This window comes from Amia ocellicauda, chromosome 2, assembly GCF_036373705.1.
Source record: "Amia ocellicauda isolate fAmiCal2 chromosome 2, fAmiCal2.hap1, whole genome shotgun sequence".
Lineage (NCBI taxonomy): Eukaryota > Metazoa > Chordata > Actinopteri > Amiiformes > Amiidae > Amia > Amia ocellicauda.
This window is the reverse complement of record NC_089851.1, coordinates 39,368,879-39,380,699: the sequence shown is the minus strand read 5'-3', so window position 1 is coordinate 39,380,699 and position 11,821 is coordinate 39,368,879. Positions and strand designations below refer to the sequence as shown.

Here is an 11,821-nt window from a genome sequence, read left to right as displayed (position 1 = left end):
GCAGAGGCAGACTTCTTTGACTGGTTCTCCACCAAGCAAGTGGATCCTCTTCAGCAATGATTTCTGTCATTTTACTATCTATCAAAAACTAACTGGCCAGTTTTTCCCATGGGGAGTGCTGTGCAGTGCTGGACGGGGCTTCTCCTGTCCCCTGTGTTTGTTCACTTTTTTTCACTTTTGATGCTTGATAGCAGGCTTTTCAGATCAGTTTTTCTTTTCTTGATTTTTTTGCCCTGTATTTTCTTCCAACTGTGTTGATTGTGTTGATTGTTGAATTGTTGTGGGGTATTTTTCTCCACTTGGAGCAACAGTGAATGCACTCAGTGGGGCAAGAGCTTCTTGAACCGTCTCAAGAATAGTGATGTCTGAATCTCTGGGCATGAGGTGCCATTTCTTTCAGTCCTCTGCGAGCACCGCGCAAACTGCTTGTTGCTGTTCCAGAAAACGCTCCACCATTTCATAGGAAGAATTCCACCGTGTGGGCTCATCATGAAGAAGCTTATGAACTGGTAGATTTAAGTCTGGCTGCTTTTGAATCAGTTGTCTTGACATCTTGGGTGATCTAGTGAATGAAGACAATGTCTTGCGAAGCCTAGATAGAACTGCAGCAACTCGATCAATACCTATGGCTTTGTTGACTGCCAGGTGTAGATTATGTCCAAAATATGGGATCCACGTGTAGTCCTCAAATGCCTTGTGATTGTTTGAGGCATTGTCAGTTGTAATACCAGCCATTTTGGACATGTCCAAACTCCATGTATATACAATGAGCTCCTCCAGTGCCTCCCTCAGACTCTTTGCTGTATGATCAATGTTAAGCCCAGCACAGCCCAAGCTTCAGGCTTGCATGTCCCATGACTCAGTGATGAACTGGAGAGTTACAGCCATAAACATGTCTGCTGCTCTGCTGGTCCATAAATCTGTTGTGCCTGAGTAAAATGGTTTCCCTGCAAGTTGGTGATTCAGTACATTTCTTGTTTCTGTGTACAATTTGGGGATTTCTGTGTAAATTAAGTAATTTAAACTTGGAAGCTCATATTTACAGTTAAACTGCTCAAGCATTTGCCTGAATCCAAGCTTTTCAACTATATATACAGGAACCTGATCCATACAGATGAACTCTGCCACTGCCCTGTTCAAACTCTTTGCCTCATCTGAACTTATATATTTTTTGTGTTTCTCAAAAACTGCTGCTAGGGTAGGTTGCATCAATGTTGGGGTCCCACTCTCAGCTGGATTCTGATACTATGAGAGAAAAAATAAGTAGATGTTTTATGGTGTAAAATTAGAACATAAAACTATCCCACACTCTCTGTGATTATGTGCAGTTTTCTGTTAATGAAGGACTATGAATGACTTGCCTTTAAAAAGTTCTGCTTGTTTTTATTAGCAAAATAGAGGATTAAGTAAAACTATGAATTGGATTTTTTTATTATTATTTTTTTTTTTTTAAGAAGAGATTCAGGTCAGTACAGTAAATTATTGACAGAAAAGTCATCAAAACATTTTTACTTATAGTATTTTTCTGCTTATAAATGTGAAAACAGGGTTTTCATGTAAGTACCATATGTGGAATAAATCGGCACAAACTGGGGTTTCAGAAAACAAATAAATTGTTTGATACCCTCTAAATTTATTACAGATATCAAAAACTAATGAATGATACAATTAAAAATAATACAATTTTTAGAAGAAAAAACTGTGTTGTGCTCTATTAATATTACTGATGCAATGAACTCACGAACCAGTGGTTTATTGTGATTTAAACATAACTATTACTTTTCAAAGTGTGTATGTTTACAATTAGGCACGTCCTAATACTATGAATAAAGGACAGATATGTTGTACTAACATAAATAATATGATTACGACGTTAAGCCCTTCATATAATCCACTTAATGTGAATATCATTTCATGTTTAAAGCACATAACCAATTAGATCCTAACTTTACTATTGATAAGACCCGCAGCTCCCAGTTTTATACAAAAGAACAAACGTTTAACTCAACACAATCAATATTAACTTCACGCCAGTCTTGTTATTTATACAGTTTGGATATTAATGGTTTTGTTTTAAGTAGCCTATAGTAAACCACATTAAGCGGGTTCAACGTTAAGTGCTATTCACGCTTGGCTACAATAGGGGTTAAAAATATACTTATGCTTTTAATATAACATCCAATCTTTTGTGTATTTATTTGTGTAGCCTGGATAGTCTTTTGATTTATAAAGTTAGGATGTAAACAGCTATGTTTTAAGTTTTCTACATGAAGCGATATTCACAGTAGGTGGATTATATGCAGGGTTTAACGTGATCGTATTGTTTATGTTACTATAACACACACTGATCAGCCATAACATTATGACCACCTGCCGTATATTGTGTAGGTCCCCCTTTTGCCGCCAAAACAGCCCTGACCCGTCCAGACATGGACTCCACTAGACCTCTGAAGGTGTGCTGTGGTATCCGTCACCAAGACGTTAGCAGCAGATCCTTTAAGTCCTGTAAGTTGCGAGGTGGGGCCTCCATGGATCGGACTTGTTTGTCCAGCACATCCCACAGATACTCGATTGGATTGAGATCTGGGGAATTTGGAGGCCAAGTCAACACCCTGAACTCGTGATTCATCAGACCAGGCCACCTTCCTCCATTGCTCCGTGGTCCAGTTCTGATGCTCACGTGCCCATTGTAGGGGCTTTCGGCAGTGGACAGGGGTCAGCATGGGCACCCTGACTGGTCTGCAGCTACGCAGCCCCATACGCAACAAACTGCGATGCACTGTGTGTTCTGACACCTTTCTATCAGAACCAGCATTAACTTTTTCAGCAATTTGAGCTACAGTAGCTCGTCTGTTGGATTGGACCACACGGGCCAGCCTTCGCTCCCCACGTGCATCAATGAGCCTTGGCCGCCCATGACTCTGTCGCCAGTTCACTGATTTTCCTTCCTTGGACCACTTTTGATAGGTACTGAGCACTGCAGACCGGGAACACCCCACAAGAGCTGCAGTTTTGGAGATGCTCTGACCCAGTCGTCTAGCCATCACAATTTGACCCTTGTCAAAGTCGCTCAGATCCTTACACTTGCCCATTGTTCCTGCTTATAACACATCAACTTTGAGGACAAAATGTTCACTTGCTGCCTAATATATACAGCTGCCATGATAACGAGATTATCAGTGTTATTCACTTCACCTGTCAGTGGTCATAATGTTATGGCTGATCGGTGTATATATAAATATAAAGCGCACAAGCCATGGAACATGTATAAAGCTCGCTCTCTTAAAGAAACACAGTACAATTAATCCAAGTGCATAAGAGACAAATACAGAATATAAAATATGTACTCTAAATAATAACACAGGCAAATAAACGAATTGGCTCCTACGCTTGATGTAAACCGAATAGTCCACACTTTTTCATCATGAACATTGGAATTATTTATTTTGCTATTCTTTTTGCTTGAACCAGTCCATGCATCAGTGGACTCCAATCAGCTTGTTGTTTTGCTAATAAAGTCTTGATTATATGTAATATGTACTGTAAATATATATTTTATGACTGATTTAGGACACAGGCATCTGCATCTAGATGTTATTCAACTGTTCTTCTCGTGTGAAGCCAACACATATCTGCTGTCATGGAGACAAGACCACAAAACGCGGGAACAGGGGACCCAATTGCAGTGCTAGTAGGGGTGGTCGGACAGGCGTGAGTCGGGTTCTGGCAGATCAGGGCAATCAGGGGCTAAGTACAGAAGTAGTCGTGGTCACGGGCGATGGTCAGGCGATCAGGCAAACAGAGCAAGCAAGGGAGAGACAGAGTCGTGGTCGGGAAGTCAGGCAAGGGTTCACAGAAACAAGGAAAATCCAAGGCACAAGGAAACAAAGCTTCAAGGAAGCGGGGACGGGGAGAATGCTCAGAGTTGCAGTATACACTGGCAAAACTTCACCCAGAGTGAGTGAAGTGAGGGGATAATAAAGGGAACAGGAAACTAGGTTGGGAGGTGCAGGGTGAATGGGAGCAGAGGGTGAGAACAAGAGTACACAAGGGTGTAGAGCAGTGGTTCCCAAACCGGTCCTGGGGGACCCCCTACCCTGCTGGTTTTTGTTCCAACCGAGCTCTCAATTACTTAATTGAACCCTTAATTGAACTAATAATTTCCTAAATCAGAGACTTTTAATTATTTTAAACAGTAGGGGTTTTAAATTAAGTATAGAATTATATTAAAGAACGTATTGAAAAAACAACTATTTTCTTACACAATTTAAAAAGTAAATTCTAAGCAGATTGTTACTTCAATTAAGGTTCAATTAACTAATTGAGAGCTCGGTTGGAACAAAAACCAGCAGGGTAACCACTGGTGTAGAGGAATGTTAAGTGGATGACTGAAAGATGAGAGCAGGGAGAAGTGAAAGAAAAGGCAGGGTAATGGCGGCCTCTAGCGGATATAGAGGGTAAGGGCTTGGGAACCATGACATCTGCATGATGTGTCTGTTGATTTTTTTTTTCTTTTTAGTCAGAAATAGTCAGTTACACAACAAATGTGACACATTTCACAACAATTAAAACACTTAAAAGAAACATTTTATTCAGTGTATAAATGTACAGGTGGGACATTAGTATTATGAGAAAAATTTAAAACCATTTATGTCAAAAATGTACACAAACCCAAGCTTAACATATGTGGTCGCCTTAAAGTATGTGCAATTAAAGGTTAATGAGTTTTCATGTCATTTGTGTCCAAGTAGTCATTTCTTTTGCAAATACATCCTGACACATGTTCTGTTACAATACATAACTATGACATAACAAAAAATATATATATGTCAATATTGTACAGGAGGAAACTTGGGAACAAATCATAACTTTGACAAATCAAGTATTTTATTTCTTCTACTAATACAGTTTTGTTAAGTGTGATTAGCGGGTTGTCAAAGTTTTTATCTGATCCCAGCCTTAAAAGGTTAACAAATGTTTTAAATGCAGACCGCTTAACATGTCAATTTAAAATAATAATGTACTGATAAGTAATCTGTGCCCTAATATAATCAAATGTTACCAGTACTTGCATGCATTTAGGATTAAAACAAATAACAGGATGGCACAACAAAGTAATCAAATTCTTCCATGCCATAAGAAACTTGCAAATCAAATGGCCTCTAATACTTAAGATCTTTCACGTCAAAAACAACATGTTTCTGTACTGTTCTTACCAATTCTAAAAGCATTAAAGCAGGGGCGTTGCTAGACAGAAAGCTCTACTGGGGCACAGGCCCCCCATCATATCACTTTTTTTTTCTTGAAAGCCTGCTGCGTGCAAGAAGTGTGCAACACAATGCACTATACCAGGAGTAGTCAATTATTTTGTGTCAGGGTCCAAATTACTTGGTCAAGGTACAGTTAAGGTCCAGACATGGGGGTCACACCTTCAAATGACCCTTTCCAACACACACACACACACACACAATTCTGTGAATTAGTAATATATCCCATTGCTTATATTTAGTACATTAATTTGACAAAGTACAAAGATGAAAATGTTGAAATGAATGTAAATATTAGTATTAAAACGGGTTCAGACCACTTTTCATTTTAATTTGTTAAAGATTATTGTAGGCATATACACTCACCTAAAAGATTATTAGGAACACCATACTAATACTGTGTTTGACCCCCTTTCGCCTTCAGAACTGCCTTAATTCTACGTGGCATTGATTCAACAAGGTGCTGAAAGCATTCTTTAGAAATGTTGGCCCATATTGATAGGATAGCATCTTGCAGTTGATGGAGATTTGTGGGATGCACATCCAGGGCACGAAGCTCCCGTTCCACCACATCCCAAAGATGCTCTATTGGGTTGAGATCTGGTGACTGTGGGGGCCAGTTTAGTACAGTGAACTCATTGTCATGTTCAAGAAACCAATTTGAAATGATTCGACCTTTGTGACATGGTGCATTATCCTGCTGGAAGTAGCCATCAGAGGATGGGTACATGGTGGTCATAAAGGGATGGACATGGTCAGAAACAATGCTCAGGTAGGCCGTGGCATTTAAACGATGCCCAATTGGCACTAAGGGGCCTAAAGTGTGCCAAGAAAACATCCCCCACACCATTACACCACCACCACCAGCCTGCACAGTGGTAACAAGGCATGATGGATCCATGTTCTCATTCTGTTTACGCCAAATTCTGACTCTACCATCTGAATGTCTCAACAGAAATCGAGACTCATCAGACCAGGCAACATTTTTCCAGTCTTCAACTGTCCAATTTTGGTGAGCTTGTGCAAATTGTAGCCTCTTTTTCCTATTTGTAGTGGAGATGAGTGGTACCCGGTGGGGTCTTCTGCTGTTGTAGCCCATCCGCCTCAAGGTTGTACGTGTTGTGGCTTCACAAATGCTTTGCTGCATACCTCGGTTGTAACGAGTGGTTATTTCAGTCAACGTTGCTCTTCTATCAGCTTGAATCAGTCGGCCCATTCTCCTCTGACCTCTAGCATCAACAAGGCATTTTCGCCCACAGGACTGCCGCATACTGGATGTTTTTCCCTTTTCACACCATTCTTTGTAAACCCTAGAAATGGTTGTGCGTGAAAATCCCAGTAACTGAGCAGATTGTGAAATACTCAGACCGGCCCGTCTGTCACCAACAACCATGCCACGCTCAAAATTGCTTAAATCACCTTTCTTTCCCATTCAGACATTCAGTTTGGAGTTCAGGAGATTGTCTTGACCAGGACCACACCCCTAAATGCATTGAAGCAACTGCCATGTGATTGGTTGGTTAGATAATTGCATTAATGAGAAATTGAACAGGTGTTCCTAATAATCCTTTAGGTGAGTGTACATAAATATAATAGACACTTTCAAGCATTTAGTGTTTTATTAGATTGAAGTCTTTAGCATTTTCCCCTCTGTCCCACTGTGCACTGCACAAAACTAATGTTGAAAAATTAGGGCAAAGACGATGGAGTAATTCAGGGCGGGGGGACTGGGCAATTTCCCCCAGAAGATTGTGACAGCTGGAGACCTGAAATGCGCGATTCGGAGTCAATTCGAAGTCGAAAAACAGCTCAAAATCTCCATGAAATCCGGCAGATTTGGACTCAAACATGTCTTTTGCTTCACAACCACACATCACCAGCGACAAATCCCACATCAACCGACACCGTGCAGCAAACTCGACGCGGTTTCTGGTGCTGGTCAATCACAGATCTGTGTCGGTGGGTCTCTGTGATTGAAACGGGTGATGTGTGCGCTGCTAAACACGCGTCTGCATTGGAAATCAGCTGTTTCCACCCCTGATGTAGGAGTTTCTATGTGAACACAAGCAATGGCACCGTGAGCCCCCTCCCCGATCGTGTGTGTGCACTTTTATATTTCGGAGACGAGGTTGAAATATGTCCATACGTCAAACAATCCGCAGATTAGCTGTTTATTTATAGAGATCAGGAAAACAAACTGAAAAGCTGTGTTTTTGACGAGTACAAAGTGCCGCTCCGGTACCGGTATATATATTCTTGCGGTCCATATAAAAGTGTCTGGCGGCCCGGCATCAGTTTCAGCTCATATGCAACCCCTTCCAGAATACTGTGCATTAATCGGCAGCCAAGTTTTCACTAGTATGGAAGTACTGCAAAGAGTTTAACACCAAATACAGATGAACATGTTGGATTTTCTAAGACTTGTCTACAGTGGTCTATATGCAAGTCTTTTGTTCTCAAAACTACACCAGGGTCATCTTCACAAAACACAGTTTGAAACTTCTCTTTCTCAGTGAGGCAGAATCTACAACAATATTTTGCACTAAAACATTCTACAAAACCACATAAACCATGAAGTCCAAGATTGTCTCCAGTTACCTGAACAACTGTCCCATGGATTGCAAAATCAAAAGAGGGAACCCTAATCCCATCAGTTTCTAGTATTTTTAAGTCAATAACGACTGGGTCCAGTATTGAATTAAACCCATATCTTTTAATATCTTGTGTGTGAAAAAGTTCTACCAAATGAATGTTCATTAAAACTGCATTACATTTTGGAGGTAAATTTCTCAAAATAAAATAAATGCAGCCCAATTTGTGTATCCCTCATTTAGATCCCAGTGGATTTGCAGTCATCATTATAAAGTTGAATTAGTAAGGCATAATTTTCCCTGGAAAAAAAGAGCATGACTCCTCCAGTAAGATCCATCATTCAAATCATAATAAACACCATCTCTATGTTTGTAGGTTGACTGAAACATTTTACATACATCTGCATTTTTTTTAAATTGATTGTATTGTTTTGATAATTGGAACATAGACATATTTATCCATAACTGGAATCTGCTCATAGGTTCCAGTGGTTTTGTTACGTTGTACATCAAATCTTACTCCAAGTATTTTTTCCTCTGGCTCAATAATTCCCCACTTTTGAGTGAAATAATTGGTCCTCTTAGTTTCAGAATTTAAAAACATAAAAGGATTTTCAATTTTGTCTAAGCAATCTTTAATTTAAGTTTGTATGTCAGTCTGAGAAGATAAACATCTTAGCACTGCATCTTTTGCCTCATGATGGATTTCATGAACAAGCTTTTCCATGGAACCGACCACAGCTTTTACAGTAGTTTGAGCTGCACCTGATGCTTGCAGCTGCGCAACAACATATCCACTCTCTTCGAATTAGAAACAGACAATTCCAAGTTTGCTGACAAAGTGCTTAGTAAGTGCGGTGTTCAGATAAATTAAACCTTGTAACCCAGGGGTTCCCAAACTGGTCCTGGAGGACCCGGACCCCCTGTCCTGCTGTTTTTTGTTCCAACTGAGATCTTAATTGCTTAATTGATTCCTTAATTGAACAAACAATGCAATATAGGGCTCAATTATATGATTCCGAGCTCAGTTGGAACAAAAACCAGCAGGACAGGGGATCCGCCAGGGCCGGTTTGGGAAACCCTGTTGTAATCTATAGGCCTATATAATATTATATATGCTGTAGTTTAGGTGGGGATTTTCACAAAGTATTAATGTAACACATTTTAACAGACTTAAATGGTTGAATGAGAATGCATTTTCTTTTTTGTAACCGTTTTGTGAAATGTATTTTAGTAATCCATATAATTTACAATACTAATATTTATTTATTGTTAACAATCACTTTTCAACAACAACAAATAAGCTTTTTAATCAATTATGAGTTGTACTTGTTACATTGGTGTAAACAAAACAAAAACATATTTTATTAATAAGATATGGTACTGCTAATATTTCTACACAGTTCTAGTAATATTTACATGAAGCTCCTCACGCCTCTGAGGTCATCGGCCAGGACTGATAAATTGTTTCTAATTAGTCCATAATTTTCAGCAATTTTCTTAATAAGTTTTTCCACAATGTCTGCTAGGTTTCCACTTCTAGTTAAATTAGCTATTAATTTGTCAAAAAAACATGGTGAAATGTTCAGTTTGTGTCAATCGGCACTGGCATCGGCATATCTATGGTCACAATCACTGTTAAATAATCCACAGACCCTCTTTCTACACAGACAGCAGGTCTTCGCTGCAGCTCTGGCGCAGATCTAGCGTGAATCTGGACTGAATGTATGGGATCTGACTTTGCACAAATCCTCGCACACTTTGATGACGTCTATATATATATATATATATATATATATATATACCGTAAATCCTCACTTAAAGGTCCACGCCATTTATTCCAAAGAGCTGCAGGCAGCACCGCAGGCAATGGGAGACGGCGTTTGTGTGAAACATTGATCAGTAAAAAGATATCGTCTGGAAACCCGCTTGATTGTAGACGTACGGCCGCGGTTGTATTTGTATTTATTTGTCAAACCATGACCATTACACACTTTACAGCAGTATGAAAGAGCCCGGCTTTTGTTGACATGGGTTTGTCATTGGCGTGCGGCGAGTATTAGGAGGTTTACGGTCAGTCGCTGATGTCGTGCGCAGGTCGGATGCGCAGTGGGAGCTGACAGCGCGTCCCGCCAGCAGATCCGAGGACATGTCTTGGGTCAAAGCTGTCCCATCCAGTGGGGAGGATGTATTTGACGAGGATGTGGATGATCTCAATCTCCAAAGCAAGGAATGGATATGTAACATGGAAAAACGCGTAAAGGTAACATTTCATCAAGTGAGCAACACGAAAGCTTCCAGCTGGATACGAAAGGCGCCTTATTCTGCATTTTTAAGTGGTTTAAAGAAAGTTTGTTTACACCTAAACATCTAACTACAACGCACAAAGACGCTATAAATAAACGGCTGCCTGTGGCATTTTAATATCTCTGTCTTAGTGTTATAGGTCCACCTTTGGATTAGCCTATACGATATAATTGAAATAGTATAGCCAATTGTAGTGTTAATCGTGTATGGTACTTTCAGTGTTTGTGTTTGCATGTTACTGTCAGGATGGGTATCGTGATGGAGTAGATGAGGGGAAGGAGGCTTCACTGCAGCACGGGTTCAATGCCGGCTACAGACAGGGAGCGCTGGGAATGGCAGCCATTGGGCAACTCAAAGGAGTCCTGAGGTAATGCATCATTGGACACTAGTTATACTGGAGCAGCTTACTCCTAGACTTTATATACTTCATTGTAGTGGAAAGTTTTCACACCCTTCATTTGAAACAGTGGTATTCTGTGGTTAATTTGATTTTAATGGATATAATACTTTATATTACTTTTATATTACACAAACTCTTTATGCTGGACAGTACTATTTGTTTTTGTTACTTTTCATGTGAAGAATATTTTAAAATAAATGAGCGGAGGGTGAAAATAAGCAAATAAAGCGCTTGTTACATCTGCTCTGCTGTTCTGGGCAGTGCTTTGCAGTGCTGGTGCCGTCTTCAGCCCCCGGACACTGGACACAGCCTTTCCATGGTGAACAGCCTCCTTCAGGCGGTGGTGAAGCAGGAGGAGCTGATGATTGAGAGGCTGAGAACAGCTCCGCAACCAGCGAATGTTGGAGACATAACTGACGTAATTGAAGACATGGGCATGGGGTGTCCAGCTTCAGAAAGCAGTGGGTCGGGTTGCTGTAGGACGGGGGAAGACCAAGGAAGCGGCGATTCCTTGCGGAATTCGTGTACGACCGAACAGAGCCTGGGGCAACTCATAAAGGACTGTGCAGATTTAGTTGAGAATCTCAGACTTCCAGAAGAGCTGCTGCATCACCTGCATCAGCTGAAAAGCACTTAGTATAAGCAGAGACACAAACTTGTATATACCTGGTGAAGTAACTTCGTTGCAAGGAAGCGTTTTTGTATCTAATAACTTCTGGTCATTTTAAAAATGGAATGTATAATAAAAAAAATTAAATGAAAAAGCAAACTTGTGGGGATTTTTAACATACGCATTGTATTATTTGTTGTCCTGTCTTTTATTCTTTCTGGAAATTAAGGTTAATGGTTATATATATATATATATATATATATATATATATATATATATATATATATACACTCACCTAAAGGATTATTAGGAACACCATACTAATACTGTGTTTGACCCCCTTTCGCCTTCAGAACTGCCTTCATTCTACGTGGCATTGATTCAACAAGGTGCTGAAAGCATTCTTTAGAAATGTTGGCCCATATTGATAGGATAGCATCTTGCAGTTGATGGAGATTTGTGGGATGCACATCCAGGGCACGAAGCTCCCGTTCCACCACATCCCAAAGATGCTCTATTGGGTTGAGATCTGGTGACTGTGGGGGCCAGTTTAGTACAGTGAACTCATTGTCATGTTCAAGAAACCAATTTGAAATGATTCGACCTTTGTGACATGGTGCATTATCCTGCTGGAAGTAGCCATCAG

General features: G+C 40.2%; 1 protein-coding gene across 1 annotated transcript; it reads left to right on the top strand.

Moving 5' to 3' along the window:
• The first annotated feature begins 9,952 nt into the window (after window positions 1-9,952).
• On the top strand, window positions 9,953-11,334 carry otulina (OTU deubiquitinase with linear linkage specificity a). The gene is made up of 3 exons (XM_066723474.1): window positions 9,953-10,121; window positions 10,411-10,532; window positions 10,827-11,334. Exons 1-3 carry the CDS (start codon window positions 10,008-10,010, stop codon window positions 11,200-11,202), a joined length of 612 nt encoding a protein of 203 aa, XP_066579571.1. The 5' UTR covers window positions 9,953-10,007; the 3' UTR covers window positions 11,203-11,334.
• The last annotated feature ends 487 nt before the right edge of the window (window positions 11,335-11,821 follow it).

Excerpts from the sequence above, each read along its gene's own strand:
- otulina (XM_066723474.1), top strand. The coding sequence starts at position 10,008 with ATGTCTTGGGTCAAAGCTGTCCCATCCAGTGGGGAGGATGTATTTGAC. Across the intron at positions 10,122-10,410 it reads ACATGGAAAAACGCGTAAAG|GATGGGTATCGTGATGGAGT; the intron begins GTAACATTTCAT and ends TGTTACTGTCAG. Across the intron at positions 10,533-10,826 it reads CAACTCAAAGGAGTCCTGAG|TGCTTTGCAGTGCTGGTGCC; the intron begins GTAATGCATCAT and ends TGTTCTGGGCAG.